General features: G+C 38.6%; 1 protein-coding gene and 1 long non-coding RNA gene across 2 annotated transcripts; one reads left to right on the top strand and one right to left on the bottom strand.

The window, feature by feature from the left end:
* Positions 1 to 1,248: 1,248 nt before the first annotated feature.
* On the top strand, positions 1,249 to 25,523 carry camk1a (calcium/calmodulin-dependent protein kinase Ia). The gene is made up of 12 exons (XM_026921794.3): positions 1,249 to 1,398; positions 3,803 to 3,916; positions 11,669 to 11,800; positions 13,139 to 13,213; positions 13,305 to 13,443; positions 16,252 to 16,378; positions 16,602 to 16,677; positions 17,130 to 17,242; positions 17,481 to 17,559; positions 17,676 to 17,763; positions 19,179 to 19,350; positions 21,395 to 25,523. The coding sequence occupies exons 2-12, from the start codon at positions 3,834 to 3,836 to the stop codon at positions 21,484 to 21,486; spliced, it is 1,176 nt and encodes a 391-aa protein (XP_026777595.1). The 5' UTR covers positions 1,249 to 1,398; positions 3,803 to 3,833; the 3' UTR covers positions 21,487 to 25,523.
* LOC128317964 (uncharacterized) lies at positions 11,095 to 13,132 on the bottom strand. Its single transcript, XR_008301367.1, has 3 exons — positions 12,139 to 13,132; positions 11,984 to 12,053; positions 11,095 to 11,750 (listed from the first exon to the last, which is right to left on the bottom strand). It is a non-coding gene; the product is annotated as an uncharacterized LOC128317964 (long non-coding RNA).
* Positions 25,524 to 27,706: the final 2,183 nt, after the last annotated feature.

Below are 27,706 nucleotides of genomic sequence, written 5' to 3'. Positions count from 1 at the left end.
ACTACATGGCCATGGGCGATCATATTCATGGTTATCTGAAGCAAATAATGCAGGTGGTCATTTAAGGTCGTCTAAAATCCAACTGGATAATTTGACAATCATTGAATTTATAAATGTCTTTTTTTTATCAGTAACAGTAAGTTGTTTAATGTAAAGTTAGTCATGGGAACATAGGAACTTATTCATACACTATATGGCCAAAAGTATGTGGACACCTGACCATCACAGCCATACGTGCTTACTGAACATCTCATACCAGGTGTAATCCCCCTTTACTGTTATAATAACCTGCACTTTTCTGGGAAGGCTTTCTACTAGATTTTGGAGCATGGCTGTGGGGATTTGTGCTCATTCAGCCACAAGAGCATTAGTGAGGTCAGGCGCTGATGTCAGACGAGAAGCCCTGGCACACAGTCAGCACTCCAGTTCATCCCAGAGGTGTCCAGTGCGGTTGAGGTCAGGGCTCTGTGCAGGCCACTCGAGATCTTCCACATTAACCTTGGCAAACCATGTCTTTACAGACCTCGCAATATGCACAGGAGTATTGCCGTGCTGGAACATGTTCCAGTGAAGGGAAATTGTAATGCTACAGCATGCAAAGATATTCTAGACAATTGGGTGCTTCTAACTTTGTGGCAACAGTTTTAGGAAGACCCACATATGTGTGTGATGGTCAGATGTCCACATACTTTTGGCCATATAGTGTATGTAATGCATGCAGGCATAAATGAATGAATGAACCGCTCTGCTGCAGAATGGACCCACAGATACATTTAAAGTGTTGCTATTAACCATAACCATTTATGTGTTTGCTGAGTTGCTGATATACATACATATATATATATATATATATATATATATATATATATATATATATATATATATATATATATATGTATTTTTACCCTTATGTATATGTATATATATATATATATATATATATATATATATATATATATATATATGTTTTATTATGTATCACCGTTGCACTGTGAGAGACGAGGCACTAAGGAAAACATTTCACTACATTAATACATCACATGTATGTAATGTATGTGACAAATAAAGAACCCTGAACCTATATACATATATATATATATATATATATATATATATATATATATATATATATATACACACACACACACACAAGCTGTGAGTGTCTTGTGTAGGTCCCCCGAGTATATCCAGGTTCTAAGGCTGTGTGCGCATTGCTCCAGATGTTGCTCGTCCCCGCAGCTGGGGTGATGTCGGAGCAAAGTGCGGCCAGAGGAACTTGCTGAATTTAGGATCCCTGCAGCGGCGCGTGTGACGTCAGAGCAGGTCTGGCTGAGCAGCGCGAGCGCGACATCAGCGCAAAAGACTGCAAAGCATTCAGCTCCGAGAGCAGGCGAACAGGTAGGCTCCTCATCACACACCTTTCTCTCAGAAAAACACATGAATTACTAAAAGACTGAGTGTTCCAGCCTAAATCTGGAACCAAATCCTTTTGTCCTGCACTGGTCAACCTTGCATCACTTGGGTTGATAATACACGCAGGCATGGTTCCTCACATAGGCTGCATTACTACATTGCTGCACCTGAATGCGTGGATGCATGGAAGTTCTGTAGAAATTAGTTAGCAATTTGCAGCCTGCTGTCATGAGCTGGGAGCGGGATTTGGTGCATTGGAAGTTCTGTAGAAATTAGTTAGCAATTTGCAGCCTGCTGTCATGAGCTGGGAGCGGGATTTGGTGCATTGGCCAAATGTTCGACTGGGTTTGTATAATCATTGTCTTCGTTTTTAGTGTACAAATTCGCCTGTGATACTGTGGGTTTCATGATGCTCTTCAGTGTCAGACGACAGCTCTGCCCACGCAACTACAAAACGAAAAAGCTTTCAAGAGGGAAAAAGCTGTCTCAACCAAAACGCATCGGTTCAGTCATTGTTTCCTACAGTATCTGGCGTTAGATGTCATTTTTCACTGCATCCTCCTCAATCCTGTAATCCTTACTGGGCGTTTGAGACGTGATGTTAATGAAGGAGTGCTGGTTTTAGACTGCACTAGGGCGCATTTTTGGTTGAGGCATGTTTGTTTATCCTTTATCTTTTATCCTTATTTATTTGTTTATTTATTTATTTATTTATTTTTGAATTCGAGTCTTTAAAAGTGTCTCCTGAGGCTGAAGCATTTAATTTGCTCAATGAGGTCTATTGCCACTGCGCGCGCTCACAGCTTTATGTCCTATGAATCCCTGCGCGCGCCTGCTTTAACAAAACCCCCGAAAAGTCGCGTGTTTAACAAGGTTGCCAAATAAATAAATAAATAAATAAATAAATAAGACTCAATCGCATATCAAGAATCGACCCAAATCCACCCAAACACGCCAGGCCAAACTGTAACTTTGGCAGTTATCAGAAATGTTTGCAAAGATTTTGCTAACTAACAAAAGCAGCCTAATCTACACCCAGGACATATTTTCTAATCCAACAGGATTAACAGTAGGTCAATTATGCGGGTAATTTCCCAATCTGGCAACATGGATGTCCAAAGATGCAGGACGTGGCTAAAGCTTTGAATTATGGATCTCCCGACAACAAGTTAACAGTATATTTGTTCCACTAATAATAAAATGACATTCTAATATTGTTACATTATTAATAGACAGACAGACAGACAGATAGATAGATAGATAGATAGATAGATCACTTTATTAATCCCAGAGGAAAATTCAAGCAGCAATCAAAAAAGTAAAGTGTGCAAAATTGTATTCAGAATAATCAAAATAAAAAATAAACATAAACACATATTCAGTACAAAATTATAAAACATAATATTGGATATAAAGTGAGTATAGCCTTATATAGACAAGAGGTAATGTGAAAAGTGTCAGTGCAATACTGGACTATTAACATATAAATTACAAAGTGAATAGCCTTATACACAAATCCTCTAAGTGATAGTTATATACGCAAGAGATAATGTGAAAGTGTTAGTGCAATGCTGTATTAACCCCAGGGGAACTGAATGATTAGCGTAATGTATGGTGCAAATGGTGCAAAACAGCAGGCATGGGACCATGGATGTGCAGCACAGATGTGCAAAATTTCACTATATGGCACAGTAATTTAAAAAAAAAAAAGAGCATTTTGGACATCTGTGCTGCAAGTATTTAACATGCTTAACATATTGTGTAGGCCTACAAAGCCTTCCATAGCTTCACCGAGATCAAAACCCCATTAAACATCACTGCATGGATCAAATTTCAGCAGTCATGCATGGTCGTTCAATGCATGTTAGAGAATTTCACATCCTCAGTCAACCTTCCACTCAGACTAAGCTCTGAGAGCTTTTTGGCTCCTCTGATTCATGCTGCTTTTCTTGTGGGTTATTTGCATCTTGAACCTGAACCCATCCAATAGACCCATGAGAAAATTCAATACATTGCAAAAAGCAAGACAGCATTAACTTGGATTAGCTTGAAAAAATAAGGTCTATTTTCTTCCTGGCTTTTCAAGTGTCAGTCAGGAATTGGTCGAAGTGTAATCAAGTCCCTAAAAATAAACTCACCACAGAACTAAAATATGGAGATCAGGGGTTTCGAACAGCTTTGGTCAAAGAAGTCATGACATGACTGCTACCCAATCCTGAATCCTATCTATATGCTTTTATGTGATACAATATCATGTAAATTGTCATGGATTGTTGATGTGGTGTGCCAGTATAACTGCCTCTTACTCTTTCATGCTCTCATTCTCGCTCTCATCTTTCTCTCTCTCCCTGTGTTATCCACTGGGCTATCCTAAATCCTCTCTATTCAGCTTCCCAGTGGAGCATCAGCCCGACTGTACAATGCCCTTAGAGGAAGGAAAAGGATGGAAAAAGAAGACAACTGACATCAAGGAAAATTATGACTTCAAAGAAGTTCTGGGGACGTAAGTATTTCATAAAATAAATCACTTGAAATTTGGTTACAACTCCAAATAACTACTTCATCTCCTTCCAAGTGAAGTGACTCTGTTCTGATCCTTCAGCATCCTGTAGTTCTGTTTGAGAGTCAGGATTGGAATCACAATGTAACAGATTAGGATTAAGGAAGCAATGCTTTTATGGTTCAGTCAGTGAACCATGCTCACAAGCATTGCATGCATGGCAGGGTAATGCAGCAGTGCATAGTGATGTTAACACGTGGTTTTCTTGTTTTTTCTTGTTTTATAAGAGTCTATATTGGTTTTGTAATATTTCCAATGCTGGAGCAGCCTCCTATGATTCTGTACTGTTGGCACTTTGCTTATTTTGATTAGTGAAGCTGAAGCTTGCTCTCAGCAGTCTGATGCTTCACAGATGACAGGACACATACTCTTGATTCTCCTGAACACTGCACCGGCCCTCAGTCGCTGTGGCTATATTTATACTGCAATGTGTGTGGGCGGGTACCCATTTTCTGTCGCTTTCACTCTGCATCCTCACAGCATGTTAGTGTATGCATGCGGACATACAGTGATCAGCCATAACATTAAAACCACCTGCCTAATATAGTGGAGGTCCCCCTTGTGCCACCAAAACAGCTCTGACCCGTCTAGGCATGGAATCCACAAGATCTCTGAAGGTGTGCTGTGGTTTCTGGCACCAAGACGTTAGCAGCAGATCCTTTAAGTTCTGTAAATTGCAAGGGCCTCCATGGATTGGACTTATTTGTCCAGCACATCCCACAGATGGGAATGGGAATTTGGAGCCCAAGTCAACACCTTGAACTTTTGTCATGTTCCTCAAACCATTCTTGAACAATTTTTTTGCAGTGGCAGGGCGCATTATCCTAATGAAAGAGGCCAATGCCATTACAGAATACTGTTGCCATGAAGGGGTGTAGTTGGTCAGCAACAATGTGTAGGTATTTGCTATGTGTCAAAGTAACATCTTCGTCACCCAAGGTTTCCCAGCAAAACATTGCCCAGAGCATCACACTGCCTCCGGCCGCTTGGTTTCTTCCCATAGTGCATCCTGGTGCCATCTCTTCCCCGGGTATGCGACACACACACACCCAGCCGTCAACATGATATAAAAGAAAATGTGATTGGTGGTGGACAGGGGTGATCAGTCTGCCCATACACAGCAAGCTGCGATGCACTGTGTGTTCTGACACCTTTCTATCATAGCTAGCATTAACTTTTTCAGCAGTCTGTGCTACACTAGCTCTTCTGTAGGATCGGACCAGACGGACTAGCCTTCGCTCCCCATGTGCATCAGTGAGCCTTGTGCATCCATGACCCTGTCGCCGGTTCACCAGTTGTCCTTTCTTGGACCACTTTTGGTAGGTACTAACCACTGCATACCGGGAACACCTCACAAGACCTGCCGTTTTAGAGATGCTCTGACCCAGTTGTCTAGCCATCACAATTTGGCCGTCGTCAGAGTCTCTCTAATCCTTACGCTTGCCCATTTTTCCTGTTTCCAACACATCAACTTTGAGAACTGACTGTTCACTTGCCTAATATATCTCAACCCTTGATAGGTGCTATTGTAACGAGATAATCAATATTATTCACCTCACCTGTCAGTGGTTTTAATGTTATGGCTGATTGCTGTATGAGACAGAAAAAGGTGGTGTGTGTGTGTCTGTGTGTGTATGTAAGTGTGTGCCTGAGCATGTGTTCATGTGAATGCTTGTTGTTTTATCTCCATACTGACTTCTTCTGGAACTCAACCCGATGTCTAGCAGTGCAGAGTTACAGGGGGATGCAGGACCGCAGAATGTGGGGTGTAGGACATGCTGTTGTCTCCTGACCATGGCTTGGGGTAGATGTCATTAAATTAAACTATGAAGATACAGCCAATGTTGTAACATGCTGGAATACACTTTCACATGTATTCATTAAGTTGCCACTGTGGTTGGGTGTCACCTCAAGGGCTGATGATGACTGTTCAGATGATGATTGCAGAGCTTCTTAATTTAGGCGTTTTTTTTTAATGGCCAACCTCCACAGTTGCCCTCAGTTTATACTTCACTGCAGGGTTACCAGGTTGGTGTAACAAAACCACTCGAAACTAGCCTAGAATTCAATTCAATTCAAGAATAGAATAGAATTCAGTGCTTTTAACAGTGGACATTGTCACAAAGCAGCTTTACAAAAAATATATAAATTCTGGATATAAATTTTAAATTTATAAATTTATCCCTAATGAGCAAGCCAGAGGTGATAGTGGCAAGGAAAAACTCCCTGAGATGACATGAGAAAGAAACCTTGAGAGAAACCAGACTCAAAATGGAACTCATCTGTGTACCGGATAGTGCAATGATACATAATTTCTCTTCTATAACTGTATACTATATAGTCAAAAATTGCAATTGTCTAAACAGGAACATATGAGCTTATGAGCAATCTATGAGTATGAGCATCAGAGTAATTCCTGAATTCATTATAGTTTTAACTTAATTCTATTGTATCGTACTGAAGTTATTAACTGTTCAGTGATGGAGACTTGAATGCAAACTGTTCCTAGCAGTTTGCTTTCTGCAGTCCTAAGGCTATCCAAGCAAGAACATCCACAGCCATCTTTATGGTTTCTATGTGGTAACATCTACAGTAATCTTTAGACTGTCCCTGTGGGGGCATCCTTAGAAGCAGTGAGTCAAAAATATCCCAAAATAGTCTTGTATTTTTGCATATACATGTTTCATCTGTCAATTCATTACATTCTAATCATATGCACAGCCCACATGCCGTACATATGTAAATAACTATGCATTTGTGGTGCAGCGTGTAGTGTTGCCACCTCACAGCTCTAGGGTCCTTGGTTTGATCCTGTTTATGTATGCACAGTGGCCTACAATGGACTGGCATCCCATCCAGAGTGTATTTCCGCCTCACATCCAGTTCCTAGGATAGGCTCTGGATCCACCATGACCCTGACCAGTGGTTATCACAGACGAATGAATGATGAAATGATTGTTTGCATGAAAGCTCTCTGGATTACCTATTTGGTTAGCAAAGCATTCATATAAATATTTGAATTTATTCAAAACATCCCAGAGACAAAAAAATATGCACACAACAGCAAGTTTTAAACTGTCATGTGACAGAGTTGGAGATGGATGCAATTGCCGTTTAGAATTTTATTAAAAATCTGGCAGACAAATCCAAAATGTGAAGCAGTCTCACAAACAGGAACAAGCGAAAGGTCGGACAATCAGCAAACAGTAATTCAGAGACAAAATCCAAAATACGAAAACCAGGAAGCAAAAGCAAGATAAAAAAACAAACCAAAAAAAAAAAAAAAAACAGGATAGCAAATGCATAGACTACGGCTTGCTAAGTCAGATAAATGAACACTGAGCTTTACATTGCACATTGTAGAAACAGGTGTGACTTGTTAGTATTCGAGTGAGTGTGAACGTGTTGGTGGGGAGAGGTGTTGGGGATTGTAGTCCGCAGCGGCCATGTTTGTATGCCATGGTGTGTTCTGGGAAGTGGAGTTCTTGGTGGATTCTGGCATTGGCATGACATAAATAGTCCAATTCCACAGGAAAACCACAGACCTGTTAACCTTGTCCCATTGCTAGCTGGGCTGAGATGCATTTTCCTCCTACACAAATATGTAGACATCCACCAAGACAGAGAGAGAACCAGAGGTAGAGAACCAGTAGGAAAATTTAAGTCCTCTGTAATTATTTTGGTTTGGCCAATTGTTTGGGTGAATATCAGTTTTTTCAGTACTGATAGACAGTATTGTTTTGTATTTTTTTACAACCAGAATAGCAGTATGTGATCAGAAACCCTTTTAAATCAGCTCTGCACATTTAGATTGACAGTGCTGCATTGCATATAATATAATCTCTGAGGGAGTACCTTGCTGTGTCCTTACTTTTAGAGGCACATACAATATCATACCATGTCGTGGATTTTCTCAGAATCCCCGCCCGGCTCATTTCAGAGGAATTCACTTCACTTCAGAGAAATCCTCTTCTTTTTCTATGGAAGCTTAATAAACTGGTGTATGAATAATCTGAGTGGAGACAAATGATTTATTTTAGAAAGGTTGTTTTTCTGCCAGATAATCTAACAGTTTGTTTTGTCTAGATGAAGACAAAGGTGAGTGTGGGAATAATAACTCCATATGAGGTGCTTCACTAGCAGTGCTTCTTCTAATAGGGACATTTTAGGAAACAAAATGCATGGACCATTTAGCTTTGGGATCTCACAAAGCCCTCAGATTTCGGACATGCCTTTGACGTCAGTGTTTTGCTTTTGAGCCGGACCAATCAGAGGACTCAGTTTGTTTATGGAACAATGATTGGGTCATGATTGGGTCATAGAGGACTGTTTGCCCTGGTGACAGTATAGGAGATTTCTCCTAGGGCTTTAATGGTAGCTGTAGAGACCAAAGTTTGTTTTTTAGGGGACTAGGTGATGATATATGAGACATCATTTCTGATACCATCTGCAAAGTCCCATTGTGGAATTTAACTCCCAAAACAGTCTTCCAGGTGTTTCTAAGAGAAAAATATTCACTGTATGTTTTTAACCAATTAGAAATCCATAGGTAATGAAGTACACTGGAAATGAAAGAAAGGGTTCTTACTTCAAAGGTTTAATTTGTTTTGTTTTGTTGTTTTTTTTTTACATTATTAATTAACATTTAGTATTGATAATAGAAATAAAAATTGGGTCAGTTGTAGTGGCTTATTTCTATTCATGATAAGACTGTGATATTGTAATTAAGTTGATTAAGATTTAAGATTAATGAACTCAAATTTTACCCTAGCCTAGTCCACCATGAGGTATACCAGAGTGAGGAAATATTTGAAGTACTCAGGGATTATTTGGAAACTAGAATCAAGAATACTTATAATTCATCCATCCATCCATCCATGTTCAGTAAGTGCTTTATCCTCGTCAGGGGCATGGTGGATCTGGAGCCTATACCAGGAACACTGGATGAGAGGTGGGCTACCAGTCAATCGTTATTGCAGTAATTGCAGTAACCAAAAATAAACAAATAAAATGAAGGTAAGGATAGGTGAACAGAGGGATGAGTGTAGGAGTAACACTCATAGTGATTGATTGCTCCAGTCACCTTCAGTATTAAACAATGATGAATGACTGTAGTCTTATCTGCGAGTTCATCATATGCTGAAAGGTTAATCTGCAAAGACCCTGCTAGTTCTGTAGTTCTCTTTTTGAACAGATCTATGTGTTCCAGTGTGTGTGGACAGTTTTTAGAGTTGCCATGGCAAGAATAATACCCCAGTGACATTTCAAGGGTAAATCCTACATACACGGGGCAGCCTACATATTTTATTGGATTTCATACATCATAGCAAAATATATGATCACTGAACCGGTTCCATGTCCTTTACAGTGTAGAAATCTAAGAAATGCTAAGAAATCATAATCACTGATCTCCATAATCTCCCTTCTTTTAAGTGAGATACGAGTTGCAGCTATTCTCTCTCTCTCTCTCTCATGCACACACACCCACCCACACGCATACACACAGCATTATACATTTCAATAACCTGACATTTCAGGCCATTGGAGATAAAAAAAACATTTGATAATGATCTTAAATTAATAATTAATTTTGTTTCCTCTACATGGGACATGCAACCATCAACACTAGTCCAGTCAAAGTCACGTAGGCCTACATCAGTGTTATAATCAAAACATGTCTGTTGCCTAAAGCAGTTTTGAAGATCCACCAGGATGTTATTTGTAGGATGTTTGCTGTGTAAATAGATGTAAAGCTATCTGTCCTGACCACAAAGCTGCATTAAGCCAACAATGCAGTTCAATATACTGTATAATTGGTAAACAAGACTAGTAATGCATGCTTATACTAGCAAACTTTTCAGCCAAGAGTTTAAAGTCAGAAATGGTTTCAGGCCAAACAGTTCAAGTGGTGAAGTAAGCAGTTTTTGCTCCACATTAGTTTGGGAAGATTATTAACTTTATGTTGGAACTGAATGACAGCTGTTCTTCATGGAGGTTTATTGAGCTGTGCTGTAATAAAACAGTACAAGATCAATTTCAATCAGTGTTTACCAGCTGCAGTTTTATATAGAACATTAATAATAACAAACTTTCAAATAAAATGGTTTGTAACTCTGACTTTAAAGAGTCAATACTGTATGATTAGACAATATGGAAATGTTATTCATTTGTGTGGTGTGGGAAAATATTTGCCATACTATTTATACACTGTTATTATGTCTCATGATGTGGTTCATTTTTCTTTAATGTGCACCAAAATTTTCTTTGGCATTATGAGTTCTAAATATTGGAATGAACTGAAATGAGACAGTCTGTCTTTATTAAGGCCTTAATCATGACACACAGCAGTGTCTCAAACAAGCAATAATGCCATCTTGTTAGACTCTGATGGTTGTTAGATTGTTTTGTCTTCAATCTCAAGTTCCAAGAAAAAAATGAGGGACAAGCCGGAACAAAACTTATGAGAATGAAGGTTTATTGAATCAAAAAACAGCGTCTCATCTTCAAACAGAGGTCAATGATGCTACTTCTCATGTGTTAATCCTGTAACTCTGTCCACCATAATCTAACAAGCTCTGCCTTCACACACACACTTCCTGTCTATTTTTCTGCTTGTCTCTGTGTTTGCCTGTGTATCTGTGGCCAAGGTCATTATCTATGAAATTCTGCTGTAGACACAGAGCTGCTGTCATGGCTTATGTAAAAGCTAACTAAGAAATTTCTATATAATCCTTTTCTATATAATCCTTTAATAGCTGAACCTATCAACAAATACCAAAATGCATGCACACCCTCATATTCCGAGTAACAGGCTAAAATTCCACATCAGACTTTGGTCATACTGGTCATGTAAAGGTGTGCAGCTGTGTCTGTGTCTCTCTGGAGCGCACCACTGTTTAAACACATTACTGTCTTTCATGCTGCAGAGCCTGAAAGCACTGAACATCAGCCTGTATATATATATGTGTGTGCGTGTGTGTGTGTGTGTGTGTATATATATATATATATATATATATATATATATATATATATATATATATATATATATAACAAAGTGTTTTGTTCTTTTTGCTTGATGTATTCAGTATAATAGAAAATTAACAAACAAAAGTATAAGTCATGACTGTACAGAATAGATACACTACATTGCATATTTTATCCACCCAATTGTTTAATCCAAGTGGCTATATGATAATCTGACATGTTTATTTATTGTGTCCTGTTTTTTTCTGAAAAGAAATGATATAAACAAAATGACATTTTCCCCCAATAACACTAGGCTTTTCATTACATGCACAGTAAAGTTATTAGAATTATATTATCACCTACAGCTTTTATGTGTAACCGTGTTAACATGCAGCATCCATCTGAGACCAGTTTAACACTTTAGGTGTTCATTTCACACTGTTAACTCTTTTTCAGTTGGAGGTGTTTAAGCAGTGGCAATCGATGCCACTGCTTAAACATTGGAATTGGAAATTGGAATTCTCCTTCATTGGCAACATTTGTGATTTGGCTGTTTTTATTCAGCCAGCAGATATTTCAGTACTGATATAAAGCAGCTCTGTCTGTCTTTGTCGTCCTTTAATGCAATCCCCACATCCAGCTCTATTATCCAAACCAAGCACAGTCATCACAGCAGAACTGGTCTCACATGAGTTGTTTGCTTCCCCCTCTTCTTGGCTTCTTTTACAGGGGGGCGTTCTCTGAGGTGGTGCTGGCTGAGGAGAAGAGCACTCAGCGCCTCGTTGCTGTCAAGTGCATCCCCAAGAAGGCACTGGAGGGCAAAGAGAACAGTATCGAGAACGAGATAGTTGTGCTACACAGGTGATGAATGTAGTGATACAAAACACACAAGTAACTAAGATGTTATACGTCTGTGTTTCATAAAGAGACAGAACAAATTTGACAGATGATTATCTCTTGGCAGTGACTATTATTCATGATGAAGCACATTTTTAAAGCAGAGGTGTACAGCATAACAGTCTGGGGAGGCAATCTGAGATGTACCTTATACTGTATGTGGAGATGCAGTAGTTGCATTATAACGGTTAAAAAAAGTCTTGATTGTGGTTAGCAGCTACAAAGAAAAGTAGTAGTTTTGAGAAAAAAATTGAGATTGTGATGATGAATTTTTTTGGAGTAATGTAACAATTATGTCTCACATAATTATGGCTCCTCTTTCATGCTGTTTCATTCAAGACCAGTAAGGCTCGACTCTGGAGAGAGAAGCTGTTGTAAGAGCACATGTCATGGGTAAACAGTGTGGTGTTGCCTTGTAGAACTGGAGGAAGCATGCACCAGAAATGTCAGGAGTATTGGAGACAGGCCTATTTTTAGTGTCTCTGTTGCTGGGGAAACAGCACACACTGGGGTTGAGATGGTACGGAGGGTTCCCTTTGCACTTCAGTGAAGGGGAGGAAAAAAAGAGTAAAGGGGGTCAGGAAAAATAGACAGAAAGATATACACAATGTGTGTGTGTGTGTGTGAGAGAGAGAGAGAGAGAGAGAGAGAGAGAGAGAGAGATGTTAGCAGTTAGAGTGAGAAATACTGTAATTAAAGACAGAGAGATGAAGTGGGAGAGAAATTAGGGGAAGGAAGTAAACAGATTAGGGGCTGTGGTACGTGCCAGTAAAGGCAACTGAACAAGACTGCAATATTAAGAAAAGGAAATGAAGTGAGGGCCGATGAGGAATGGAACAAAAGAAGAACTTAATTAATAAGCACAAATTAATATTGGTAGCAGTGTGTTTGAGGCACTTACCTCATCTCTTTCTTTTCAAAAAAGGCAAAAAGGCAGCAATGCCAAATAAAATATAAACGTGTATGTGGCGCATTACATGTATTTAATAATTATTTTAAAAATTAAGCCTATCTTTATACCAATCAACCGCATGAGATCTGGTATTTCATTCTCAAGCATGACATCGTTAAAATGGCTGCACATTTAGAACATGCAGTGATAAAATGCATTCAGTCAAAGCATTAAATGCATCACAAAGGAAGAAAAGCAAAAGTAGGGGCGGGGTAGATTATTTGAGAGAGGAAAGCAAGGCAGAATACATAAATATGTTAATACTGGATGATCATGGCCGTGACAAGGTACCTTGAAGTCAAAGGTGAAGGTCAGTAAAAACATCTTATCTACCTGTCTGTCTGTTGCAGGATAAAACATAAGAACATTGTTTCACTGGAGGACATATTTGAGAGTCAGACACACCTGTACCTGGTCATGCAATTGTGAGTCTTAAGAATTTTTAAATCTAGAGTGCTCTGCAATTATTAGAAACTATTACCTATTTTGTGTATTCGTGTGTCTGTGTATTTATAGGGTATCTGGTGGAGAGCTGTTTGACAGAATTGTTGAGAAGGGTTTCTACACAGAGAGAGATGCCAGTAAACTCATTCATCAGATCTTAGATGCAGTGAAATATCTGCATGATGTGGGCATTGTGCACAGAGATTTAAAGGTAAGGTTGCCACATTATTTCAACTAAAACTCTGAAGCCTGTCAGGAAACAGAATTCACAGTAGGGCAAAAATGATAAGTTACATACGTAACCATAATTATATCCACTAGTTAGAGGACTGTCAGGGTGGTTTCCTTCTGAAACTAGTAGAGTTTTCCTGTGTGCTTTTTTCCAAGTTGAATACTAATAGCAAAGTCATAATCTCATGACAGTGACAGCTATAAAAAGGCCCCTTCTAACTCACGCTTGTCCTCTGGTCATTCGCATCAACTCATATAACCGAGATGTTCTGGCAGTCTTCCACTTAGTTGTAGAACTATGGTTCCATATGTAACCTACTGTCATGCTTCCTTACCTTTCAGACCACCAATGCATTTTTCTTCAAGAACTAATGGATACTGCGTACATAACACTTCCTGATTCATTCCCCACACAGTGCATTCCTTTCCTGATATCTTTTTGTATGGGTAATGATGGCCACTCAAAGCATTGATATTGCTCAATTTTGAGAATGTCAGAATGTCGATAGGATAGTCACTCAGGCATATTACTGATCCTTATTGAGGTTGAGATCCACTGAAATGCTGATTCTGCACCTCTACTGATGATGAGAATCACTCAAGGTATTAGTACTGTAGTGTACTTTATTCAAGATCAGAATCACTCAATACTGTACTTTACTAAGGATGAGAATCACTCAAAGTACTGCTACTGCCTTTTATTGAAGGTGAGAATCAAGAACTGATTCTGATCTTAGTAGAGAATGAGGCTTGTTCAGAGTCCCATTACTGTACTCTGTTGAGGCACCAATCAGTCAAAGTAATAGTGCTGTTTTCTATGGAGGGTTGGTATTACTCAGGGTCAGATACTCTTCCTGATTGAGGGAAGTCACTCGAGGTAGTGAGTCATTCAACTCACCACAGAAGATATTGGGTTTGACATATTTAGCCCGTAGAAGCTGGTGAAGGTGTATGGTGAATTTCACAAATGGCTATCAGTGACACTACTCTTAGTGAAAGAAGGCACCTTGTGTTGTGCATTCCAGTATGTGTGTGCAACCTGTCTTTAGACAGAGAGGTCCTTTTATGGTACTCTCCAAAGCACACAAACACATAGTGCTTGAGAGCCCTCCCTGGACATAGGGCTGGCCTGGGCACAGTCTTATCTGCAAGAACAGTGAGGTCAATGTCTCTAGGTAGTAATGCTGGCTTAAGCCCAGCATGGCGTCTTTGAATTCTGGCCCTCAACACAGACACTGTGCTGACTGTTACATACATACAATTTGCCAACTATCCTGGTTATAATGATGGCCAGCAAATAGCTATCTAAAGTGAAACCAACACTATATCCATGCCTTTTATTGGTTAATATGGCAAGTTACACAAACTACCTAGCACCAATTCCCAATGTGGAGCCACTGGGTTAAAGAGTTCCTCAAAGTGATCCTTTCATTGCTCAATAATATTTCCAGCAGATGTCAACACTTGCCCGCAATTGCTTAGCGGAGCCTGTGCATGGTCTCATCTCTTCCTCTTGAGCCACTGAATGGTTTGCCTGAACATCTTTGAGGCCACTCAACAATCTTTCCATGCCTGAATTTTCACTTTTGCAACTGCTTTTGCTGCAGCCTTTCTGGCTGTCCTACACCTCTCAATTTAACCAGGAGAGCCCTCTGAGCTTCACTGCTTCTACCTCCTTCAGTTTGATGGCTTCCCTCACCAAAGGTGTCCACCAGAGCATCCTAGGATTTCTGCCATGACAGACACCAACAGCCTTTAGATCACAGCTTCTTGCAGCTGCCTATATGATCGAGGACTTGAACATGATCCATTCAGACACAATATCCCTAACCTCACTTGGTACATGGTATAGGAAGTCCTTTTAGAGGAGGGAGTTAAATTCATCTCTCACTGAAGCTTCTGCCAGACCAAGTACACATATGAGCAACATTGTGTTTGAATAAAGTGTTTGTTATTGTCAGTCGGTGGCTTTTTACAGAAGTCTAATAACTAATAACTTCACTGCACTGTTTCAGATTTCAGAGTCCACTGCCACATGTATATACCTTTCCACATATATTCCTCAGGTTCTTCCTCCACCATGTGACATTCCATGTTCCCAAAACCAGTATTCATTGCAAGGGTCTAGTCCATCTAAGACTGTCCATCACATGCCTGCCATCTGACAGGCATTGCACTTGACCCCCAGCCTTCATCTGGCAGGTGGTCAGCCCACAGGGTAGCTTCACACAGCCAAGTCCAACTGGGTTACATGGGTGTCCTGGTCAAAAGTCACTCTCCTGCAGACACCACCCCCAGGCCTAGTGCCAGGGGTGGGTCCCTGTAACCCTAATCTGGGCAGGATAAGTAATTTTGTACCTTCCATGGGTTTTTTTTAAGATCACTCTTTGTCTGGCCTCTAACAACAGATCTGTTCAACAAGGGTGGCTCAACTGGGAGCATTAAGCTCTCAGCAGCATAGCCCTGAGGTTAACCAACATGCGCAGGCCCCCTCACCATGAAAAGAGCTCCACCACAAAAGGGTCAACTTTAAAATGGAAAATGAAATGACAAAGAGACAAAAAATACAGTATGATACAAATAAAACAAACACAAAGGGATCTGTAACCTTAATACAAATATCAGGTAAAAAAAGAGAAAAAGTTGATGTAAACAAAAAAAAATGGAATGCTAAACTGATTGCAAATGAAAACATAATCTAATATAAAAACCAAAAATTATTTAAAAAATAATTCGAGCCATAATTTCACTGTTTCACTGTTTGTTTACTTCCTATGACTTGGTGCAGCCAGAGAACCTTCTGTATTATAGCATGGATGAAGACTCCAATATCATGATCAGTGACTTTGGACTGTCAAAAATTGAGGACTCTGGAACTGTGATGTCAACCGCCTGTGGAACGCCTGGATATGTGGGTATGATAAAGAGCTCTCACTCTCTCTCAGCTTTATTCAGAATTTTGCTGAATACTCAATCAGTGGGGTTTGAATGAGGCTGTTAGTGCTACAGAAGTGCTCTCTATGCCCTCAGTTCTTTGCTGCTTCTCTTCAGAAGTGAAAATGATTATAGAGTGTATATTGACAGCAGCAGGGCATCTGGGCACTCAACAATTTCTCTCTTTCTTTCTCCCTTTATCAGCTCCTGAGGTTCTGGCTCAGAAACCCTACAGCAAAGCAGTGGACTGCTGGTCCATAGGGGTTATTTCTTACATTTTGTGAGTGGGTGTCTACATGCACGCAAACCACATATATATAATTCTATACGTGTGCATAACATGGAATTAAATGTACATTACTATTTATATTTTTTATCCAGTAGACATTTATTTTTAATAAATTTGCAAAAAAAAAAAATCTAAAAACTTGTTTTCGCTTTGACATTGGTTATTGTGTGTAGACTGTAGAGCAAAAAAGTAAATTGAATTATTTTAAATCAATAAAATAATAAAGTATACAAAAACCGTGGTCTGAATAGTTTCCCAAGCCACTGTAAGTCTTGGTAATTGAATTATAGTTAACTCAATATTGCTGTACCCATACACTGTCGTACATGTGTAGGCTATGGGTAAATTCAAATTAAAAAGTACTTTAGGAAAAAAGGTTCCTCAGAAGTCTAGAAACTAGGGAACACAAAAATATGTTTCTTATCACCCAATGTATTTTCCAGGTTATGTGGATATCCACCATTTTATGATGAAAATGATGCCAAGCTGTTTGAGCAAATCCTGAAGGCTGAATATGAGTTTGATTCTCCATACTGGGATGATATATCAGACTCAGGTGATTGTCCTGTCACTTTTGCAGCTTCCTTAATGAATTCAAACAATGTGCTTTACTAGTGTACATACTGCAGTGTATGCCAATTTCTATTCCTATGTACAATATACCTGAGCCTTGACACTAAATATTTTTACATTTTCTTTCATTCATCCTCAGTAACTGCTTTATCCTGCTCAGGATTGCAGTCAATCAAGAGGTTTTACATTTTAATGTTGATAATTTCATCTTTATCTTCCAGCTAAAGATTTCATATGCCACCTAATGGAGAAAGATCCAGAGCTAAGATATACTTGTGAACAAGCCTTACAGCACCCATGGTAGGACTCCAAACCCCTTTTAAATTTCACAGTGCTTCTGAAGGTTTGGTCTCTACGTGTTATATATTAATAGGTTTCACGTGCTTCTCCTCTGTCTTTCTGTCTGTGTTTTGAAGGATCTCGGGAGACACTGCTCTTGACAAGAACATCCATGAGTCTGTCAGCGCTCAAATTAAAAAGAACTTTGCCAAGAGTAAATGGAAGGTGAGTGTACATTTAGAGGGTCTCAGTTCCACAGGAACTTCTTCTTGGCTTTAAAGTTAAAGATTCACTAACACAGACTCCATGGATGGTACAGATCCTGAAGTATATGATATCACTATAATTCTAGTATCACAATATCAATATCACAACTGATATTATTGTAGAATAGTTTATTTAATCAAAATGTTAAAATTACTAGCTTCAACTTCTTTTAGATGGACAGTAATGACATTGGGCAGGGGTCATCAGCTGGTGGACCAAGATCTGGATGTGGACCCAACAAAGTATTTCACCAAACTGAACTATGTACTTGAAAAAAATACTGTAGCAGAGCCAAACAGTGTATGAAAAAACTGGCCATTGTTCAGCGACTCTAGTTGTATAAACATGAAACTTAGCAGCTTCTGTAGCAGATTCTCTGTTCTGGCTTATCCAATCATATGCATTTATCTAAATTATTTACCTGAAGGAAGCTCATTGGACCACTGGATCAAATAGAGAGAGAAGTATGCATTTATTCCTCCTGCTTCAAGTTCAAATCCGATGTTATTATATATATTTAGAGCTGTGCATGACAGTCAGGTCTGAAGGTTGCAGGACAAAGAAAGTCTATATTCATTAACATAGATATGTAAAGGTTGCTCACATTTACCACATTCATTCATTCATTCATTCATCTTTAGTAACTGCCTTATCCTGCTCAGATTCACTGTGGATTGCATTAATAATTTGTTTAGATTTTGGGAAATAGAACCAACTAAGTTTGTTATATCACATTTATATCACATTTTTGATTTTACAATCAAAATAAAATAAAATAGCTCTGTAGGAGCAGTTGTGTGTGGGATAAGGCATTCAGTCTGTTTTTATATCCATAATGTTGCCAATTTTAAACAAGTATAAACTGGACTTTGCAAATTTTAGTTGACTACTCCTGCCATAGGACAGAGTTATCTCAGTGTTTCTGACAGGATAGCAAACAAGCTAACTGTATATACTTGCATTCTGTCTCACTTGTAAGTTGCTTTGAATAAAGGTATCATATGAATGAATGCACATAAGTAGAGTAATTCATACATCCTTGTTAACAATTTACAAGCATAAAAACAAACATAAAAAGGTATGTTTGCATACAGTACTTTGCAAAAGTCTTAGTCATATTTACTTTCTTTACTGACATTCAAATATTTTTTCTGTTACATTAAATTTTTGTTGGAAAAGTAATGATTGGAAATGGCTTTGGCTGCCCCGATAATGCAGAGGCCATAAAATGAATATCTAAGTACAGCATGTCTAATCATGACTTTAAAAAAGACATCAGTAGCACCATTCAGTGCCAGAATTAAAAGGCTACTAACAGATCACTGTAGGTGATCATTTCTGATCCCTGTCATCTTGGGCTGGTGTGTTTCCAGCAAGCCTTCAATGCGACAGCCGTGGTGAGGCACATGAGGAGGTTACAGCTGGGCACCAGCCTGGAGGGCTCCAGTCAAATCACCACCACCAGCCCCTGCCACAGACATCTGCTCCTGCCTGCTAAAGAGCACCACCCGGAAGAAGATGAGGACACTGAAGAGGAGGAGAACGGTGAGATAGCTCATGATTTATCCAACTGGTTAAACCAGAGGTGTGGTCAGCTATACCTGATAGTACCACTTTCAGCAATTTGATGTTGAAAGTCAATTAACATCTGAAAACACAATGTTGTGGTCCAGGAGTTTAACTATTGAGTAGAGTTTAAAGAGCAATTCCAGCAACATGTTTTTTCCTTAATGTCATGCCTCTGTGTTTAATCAAGATCGGCAAAATCTAATCACAATTTTATAAAGCCTGCTGTGTTTACATGGTACATTTACCACTATTTACAAGGTATATTTACTTACAAAGCACTTAAATGATGTTTGCGGCCAGTGTTAATTGAAAGAATCAGTCACAGATAGTGTGAATGTGAAAAAATAGCCTGAAGCATACAGATACATATAAATGTATTTTTTCACTATAGTAGAAACATGATTTTTTAAAAATCTCCCATCCAATCAGGTCACAGCGAATATGTGGCATTGCCACAAAGGGCAGCATTACCTATAAAAAAGGGACTCTAGCATTTTGTTAGTGCCACTGAGAATCAGGGAAACAAACATTTTTCTGAAGCAGAGATTTTGATTTTGATCAGTAAAGTGAGGAGGTATTAAGCACTACATTTTTGTCAGTTTGTAATATTTAAAGTACTAAATTTAATGTTGACTATTAACAAATGCGTGTCACGATTCAGCTTCATGTTTGCAAAATAGAAACTGCAGAGATTTATTCAAGCATCTTCTGATGGCACTTTAAGTGCAGCAGAATTGCAGTCTATAGCCTGAGTGATTGTCTGGAGAAGCAGTTATTGTGTGGAATTCTTGTTTACAGGTGTCTGTTGTATGTGGTGGGGAATTTAACATGTTGGGTCCAGGGATGTATTAGTAAGTCCTGGGCTCTTCTCCCCACAAAATGCATCAACCAGTGCAGTGACCACACCTCCTTGCACCCACCCCACCCCCCAAAAAAACAAAAAAACTTCATTGCACATTCGATATGAGTAATTGAAAAGCCTTGGTGCTATGCAGTAGGCATCTTACCTTAAGGGATGGGCTTCTTCCTTGCTTTTGTCCTTGCAAACTCATCTACCATCTCTTGAACAAGCTCTGACTCACTGGCCAGCAGTGACAGCAGTCTACTATAGCCCATTTTAATTCTCTTATGAATTTGACCCAATTTTAAGTTTTCTTTTTATCAAGCCACTTATTGTGGGTTTACAGTTATCTGTGTCTTTTTCTCATTCAGTTATCTAGGACCAGTTAACAACTATTAGGACCTACCTGACTCCTCAATGGTTACAAATTCAGCCTCACACATTTCTGAATTTATTCCAGATTCTGACTTTACATTCATTTGCCTGGTATCTATTAACTCACTGAAAGGTTGATAGTGTGTGACTTAGTATAATAAAGGCCCCTGGAAACATGCTAATGGCCCGAGAAAGAGAAATTATGAAATACACTCTGGGCACAACCCTACTCAGTGATGGCTTGGAAATACCCACTTCATTCCCAGGTTCTCTCTGAAATGTGCCTGTAACCAGAAACATAGGGATTGCAAAGGGATTGCACTTGCAACTTGTTTCCCCCTCCAACTGACGGTAGAAATATATTAGTAGTAGTTTTAGGCCTATCTGCTATCAAACCACTCAGAGCTTACAGCTAAGAAATTGCTAACATGTCTACAAACCACAATATAAACCACAACTGTGTTTGTATTTAACAGCAATAATTACACTGAATTGAAAATCAGTAGTGGATTCCATAGACAGTTCAAATTAGTGGCAGTCCAGGTTTCAGCATTTTCCACCTTGCTTTGCTTACATATAGTGAAATCATACATTAGAAAGCTTTTATGTTAATAAATCCCACATTTTGCATTGAAAAGTTCATACAAAGAATTCACACACATAGTAATCTGTGCATACATACAACTGATAAATGAAGGCCCGGATCTTTTGCTTAATCTGAAACTACAATTGAGAATGAGTGTTTGTGCAAAATCAGTCATGAATAGCTGTTGTCTTTGATTTTATACTGTCATCTCTGACTAGGTTCTCCAGATATTGATGGGCGACGCAACAGTGCTGATCAGGACAGCGTCAGAAGCTGTGCATACTGCTGTAGACCAACCAGCAGGGTCTGAAACGGACCGACTAGCATGCAGAACCTAGAGAAGGCCAGCAGATCCCATTACACATATATGCCAATCACCACCAGTCTGGTACTGAACACAGAGCTTAATTAAAAGTGTCCACCAGAGGGAGCTAGTGCAACAAGAAAGACAGCAAGACAGGCTTGGGGAGGACTGAACATGCCAACCCAATCGTTCCTTTAACTGTGGTTCATTTATAACACCCACTTTAGGTTTTGTCTGTTTTATATTTTGTATCCCAACCAAAGAAAAATCATAATTGTGTTCTACTGAGACTGGAAAGATTATTCTCCAGGTATATTCTCTGAAAGCAGTTTAAGATGCTTTGGTATGAAATATATTATTTATGGATTTAAATGTTGTAGTCTGCTTTGTTAGTTTTGGCACCGAAAACAGAGATTATGAAATTCTGATGCCTCATCATATTAGGCTTCACTTGAAAATGTCCTGCCTTAATCCATGGTGTATTTATTTGCTGAATGGTTTGTGCACTGTTCACATCTCTGACCCTGCATTCTGTGTCAGACTGGTTTAACACCGGCCGGTGATTCACAGCTTTAAGCTAGTGCTCCCTCATGCGTACATGGGTCTAGGTTTTCCTTAGGCTGCTTTCACACTAGGCATTTTTCCCAAATCACCACACGCCATGGCAGAATGACACACCTTGTAAAAAAAAAAAAAAAAAAGTGCTGCCTCTGTTTTTTCTATCACAGCACAGTGCTTCCAAAAGTTAAAAAAAAAAAAAACTTTTCAGAAAAGTCGCAGAGTGACGTCAAGCACTTTTCATCTCTGAGCAATCAACGTGCAGCTTGCTGGGAACTGTAAGTGAGAAAAAAAACAAACCACTTTATCCTAATCAGGGTCATGGTGGATCCCAAGCCTTTCCTGGCACAAGGCAGAGACACACCCTGGATGGGATGGGATGCCAGTCCATCGAAGGAAACCATGTACACACATATTCACACCTACAGGCAATTTAGTGTAACCGATTCTCCTACATGCATTTTTTAGCTTGAGGTTGGAGGAAACCAGAGAACCCAGAGGAAACCCACACAGACATGTGAAACCCAAAACAATAACCCAAGCTCAGGATTGAACCTGGGAGCCCTGAAACTGTGAGGAAAGCTACCTACTGCACCACTGTGCCACCCATGAGTGAATATAAAATGCTTAAAGATACAGTATATCTCCAAAAGAACGTGGACACCTGACCATCACGCTCATATGTCGGCCTTCCGCAAACTGTTACCACAGAGTCTGAAGCAGAGAATTGTCCTTGTTTGCTGTAGCACTAAAATTTCCCTTCACTGGAACTAAGAGGCTCAAACCTGTTACAGCATGACAATGTCCCTGTGCACAAATCAAGGACCATGAAAACATGGTTTGCTAAGTTTGGAGTGGAAGAACTTATGTGGCCTGCACAGAGCCCTGACCTCAACCCCACTGAACACCTTTCGGATGGACTGGAATGCTGACTGGCATTCTCGCATGACATCAGTGCCTGACCTTACTAATGCCCTTGTGGCTGAATGGGCAAATCCCCAGAGCCATGTTCCAGAGTCCAGTGGAAAGCCTTCGCAGAAAAGTGGAGATTATTTTAACAGCAAAAGGGGGACTACATCTGGAATGGGATGTTCAACAAGCACATACAGTACTGTTCAAAGGTCTTAGGCACCCTATTTTTTTAGTACAAACTTTGTTATAGATATTTATTTTAAGACTTCTACATTACTGATACAGTACAAAATCTCATAAACATCTCATAAACCAATGTTTGGAAATCTTTTTAGATTTCCAAACATTAGTTTTCCAGCACAAAATTAAATGTTACAGAAAAATGTTTGTATGTCAGTAGAGAAAGCAGCATGTTACATAAGAGACACAAAAAAAAACATAATGAAGGACGCTGGGTTTTGCTGCAAATATAAGAAGCAAGACAAAGTGTCCAGAAGAAGTGTGGCTGCTTCTGCAAGATGCTCAGTAACACTTACAGCTCATTTCCTTATAAAACTGCACACACTGTACCTGAGACTAATATATATATTTTTTAAAGCGAAGGATCGTCACACCAAATATTGACTTTGTTTCATTTATTACTGTTTACTGCTATTTATAGTATTTTTTTTAATGTAGAAACATTTAATTTCATTATTTTTGAAGGCATCTTTGCTCTACAGCATTTCTTTGCATGTGCCGAAGACTTTAGCACAGTACTGTATGTGTGTGCTGGTCAGAAGTTCATCTACTTTTTTCTATATAGTGTATATTCAGTCTGAGATATTTCAATGTTTCAATATTTCAAATTTTCATATTGCAAAACTAAAGATAACAAACTTTTTTTTTTCCAACATTCATTGTCGTACAAGTACTGTCGCTCAAGCCAAAGCTCAAGCAAGCTGCCTCCTCTTTACCATAGTTATACCATGTTTCAACCATGTTTCAAAAAAATAAATCTAATCTTTATTATCATTATTAATAATACTATTGGCTAGTTAACCGTGGTGGTAGTGTTGTTATGGTTGCAGTGTGCATGCCATGTGAGTCAGCTTTTCTTTTCATATCAGCAAAGAAGGTGCTTCAACCAGTGCTCTCTGTAGAAAAAAACGTCTAGTGTGAAAGCAGCCTTATTCCAAAGTCAAAGGAGAGGAACTGAATGGATGTCCATTTGTCAAGGGCTCAAACTGAGATCCCCGTAGTACATCCTCACACAACACCAGCATGTGTGAACTAAGAGAGAAAAATTTACATTTTGGATGGGATATTTACTTTTAACAAAGATATGGCACAAGATATTATTACTGCTCCCTGTCACAGTCTTTCTGTGAGAATGAAAGATGGATAGCACCTTGTGTGTCACAGTGACCTACCAAACAGTTCGAAGTGCTTTACAGATCAGTTGTGGGCATTAGCAGTGTACTGAGGGGTTTGATTGGCCTTGATGTTGAGCAGGGATCTCAGGTTTGAGACACTGACCACAATCTGTACCATGCTCCTTAAAGAAGATGTTTAACGTTTGCATGACCTCGTAAATGTTTACATAAGCGATGACAAACATTAGATATTATTATTATTATCACTATGCTAATGTGACAAGACATTGAAACTTTTATTGTATGATGTTGAAAACACAAAGTATTTTGGCACTAATGGAGGGCCACTTTTGAATATGATGTGAAAAGCACTTGTGTTTTTTTCCCTTTAGTTCTTGGACTATTGTTTGTATACAGTTGTCTGAAGTTTTCAGTGCTGAGTTGAAGGTCTCAAATGTTTCCTCTGGCCACATCTACTGATACTAAAAGATTACAAATAATGTGACAAGCTTAGCACTGTTTACTTGTAATTCCGTTAGTTTGGCCACAAGAAGATAAAACAGTCATTAGATAATAGCTCAAAATTATTAAGTATTAACAGTGCTCATATAGCTGCTCCCACAGCTTGTAGTCTAGTCTATAAGGGAAAGCAAATGTCCATAAGTACCATAATCATTGAACCGCTATTACACTAAATACATGAGTTATAATGCCTAGCATTACTAAGCACAGAATTCTGCCATCTGATGTGCTGGACAGTATTGTGTATAAGAAACAGGAAAACTCCATAAAACACCTTCAACTTTTATTGCTCTAATGTCATGAATTTGTGTAGTGAACTATAGATCAATTATACTCTAACAAGTCTAATTATTACTGATTTGATTTATTTCCTTTTAAGATTTCAATTACGTTCTGTTGCACTGGGCAATTTCAAATATAAAATGAATCAAATGTCCATTTATTATAATTTATGCATTGGAAGATTGTAAAAAAAATTTTATTTTTTTTTTGTAAAGGCTGTTTTGAGCTACCAATATATGGATGCAATGCATCATGGGATATTGATGGATTAACAAAAAGTTAAAGATTTATATCCTTGAGGATCTTGTAGCAGGTTCTGAGATAAACCCTCTTGTCTATGCATTGTGTACCTTGTAAACTTTATATGTACAGTGCAAATAAAGTTCACATCAAAGTGCTATGCAAAGCACGGCTATGATTGCTGTTTTCAGGTTAAAAAGAATATGCTTGAACAAACACATACCATCCCTTCTGAAAATATTGGAACAGCAAGACCAATTCTTTTGTTTTTGCTATACACTGAAGACGTTTGGGTTTAAACTTTGGGTGAAAGTTTAGCGTTCATTTCCTGATATTTACATCTAGATGTGTTAAACAACTTATTACATGGCACCTTTGATGGCAGACCACTCAATTTTTAGTTTAGTTTAGCAAAAGTATCGGAATATATAGTCTTAAAGTAAATTGAAGTAAATAACACTTAATATTTGGTTAATTATCCCTTGCTTGCAATAACTGCATCAAGCCTGTGACCCACTGACATCACGAAATCTTTTGTGATGATTTTCCAGGTTTGTACTGCAGCTTTTTCCAGTTGTCGTTTGTTTTGGGGTTTTCTCCCTTCAGTCTCCTCTCCAGGAGGTGAGTTGCATGCTCAAATGGGTTAAGGTCTGGTGATCGACTTGGCCAGTCTAAAACCTTCCATTTTTCCCCTTCCTTTTTCCTACCATCATGAGGTACATCATCAATAAAGATTAATGAGCCGGTTCCAGAAGCAGCCATGCAAATGCAAGCCATGACACTACCTCCTTGACCAATGAGAATGTTTCTGTCATTAAATGCTGTTGATCCACCTTTTTGATATCTGGTTGTTACACCAGTGGTTTCTTTCTTTTTCAAGACATTCCAAACTGTTGTATTGGCTATGCCCAATGCTTGTGCAATGGCTCTGACCGATTTTCCTTCTTTTCTCATCTTCAAAATGGCTTGCTTTTCTCCCATAGACAGCGCTCTGTCTTCATTTTGGTTTATCCTTTTTAACAGCAAATTCAGTCTTCACAGCTGAAATCTAGGGCTCAATTCAACAATACACATTAATTGTTTAAAGAATCAATCTAACAGGGCACACCTGGGCAACAAGAAACACAAGTACGTCATGTGTTCCAGTATTTTTGATCACTTCAAAAATGGGTGGGTTTAAACAAAAAGTGCCATGTTCTAAGTTACTCTACACATCTGGATGTAAATATCAAGAAACAAAAGCTGAAATTATATCATCTCATATTCATCTATCGATCCCAAACCCAAATGTCTTCAGAGTATAGCAAAAACAAAAGAATTGGCCTTGCCTTTCCAATATTTCAGAAGGACTGTATGTAGAAATCCATTTATTAACAGACCTGCCAATCTCAAAAAGAAATAATGAGTAGTACTAGAAAAGGGGGTGGGAAAATCATATTACTTCTTATGAGCCGATATTATAACTCAGCAATAGTAAACTTTCAGTCAGTCCTTTTATAAAATGCTTGTCTAATATCCATCATTTCACAGAAACTGTGAAATGCTTCCACATGGCCAAGATTTTTATTGTTAATTTGCTGCTGCTTAAACTGAATGTGCTTACACTGCCTGGCACAGGGGAGCAAAAAAATCCAAACAGCATTCACTTTCTATATTTCATCACCATTAAAATTATTTGTAAAGTGGTAGATTTGATACTTTGTATCTATGGGCCTATTTAATCTTTTTTCTGTAGAAATTCTTTGAGTGATAACTCATACCAGTATATGCCAACCTTAAAGGGTGGAGCTCCTACGCAAAATGTGTAAAAGTTGGTTGGTCAGTATTTATAAGAAAACATATTTACAAAATTATAATAATTTATCATTCTCTCAGATTTTGTGACGTATAAATTAAAAAGTACCTTAAAGTGTTAGTTTGGCCAAAAATAAAATTTACTTAAGTACAGGAGTTTTGCAAAGAAGAGACATGATTTAGAAGTGTACTTTGCTTGATGCTACTCTGGTAGCTTTAAGGTTTCCTTACTTAATAATCTTGTTAATAATTATCTTCAGAGAAAAAGTTAATTAAAATACCAGCAAAATGTTGGCACATTATTCTCATTGCTCAGTTACAGGGGACCTTAGTTGTTGTTGTTGTTGTTAGTATTAATAGGTTTAAATGCTCAGAATCCAGAGCACTAATGACTTTAATCACTATAATTCAGCTTTCTAAAAACATTTTGAAAAGTTTCAAGGTGCAAGGCTTGGGAATCTTTGCAGCTGTATAGTAGGTCTAACAAAGCCTAACCAACATTTATCATACTTGTCCAACCAAATTCTAGACTTCAATGGAATGGTTTGTCCTGTGTTTCAAAC

This window comes from Pangasianodon hypophthalmus, chromosome 2 (genome assembly GCF_027358585.1).
Source record: "Pangasianodon hypophthalmus isolate fPanHyp1 chromosome 2, fPanHyp1.pri, whole genome shotgun sequence".
Taxonomy (NCBI): domain Eukaryota; kingdom Metazoa; phylum Chordata; class Actinopteri; order Siluriformes; family Pangasiidae; genus Pangasianodon; species Pangasianodon hypophthalmus.
This window is presented reverse-complemented; position numbering and strand designations above follow the sequence as displayed.

What these genes read in the sequence shown, in the direction of transcription:
- camk1a (XM_026921794.3), top strand. Translation starts at nt 3,834, where the DNA reads ATGCCCTTAGAGGAAGGAAAAGGATGGAAAAAGAAGACAACTGACATC. An exon ending in TTCAAAGAAGTTCTGGGGAC is followed by an intron (nt 3,917 to 11,668) that starts GTAAGTATTTCA and finishes CTTCTTTTACAG; the next exon opens with GGGGGCGTTCTCTGAGGTGG. An exon ending in CACTGAAGAGGAGGAGAACG is followed by an intron (nt 19,351 to 21,394) that starts GTGAGATAGCTC and finishes ATCTCTGACTAG; the next exon opens with GTTCTCCAGATATTGATGGG.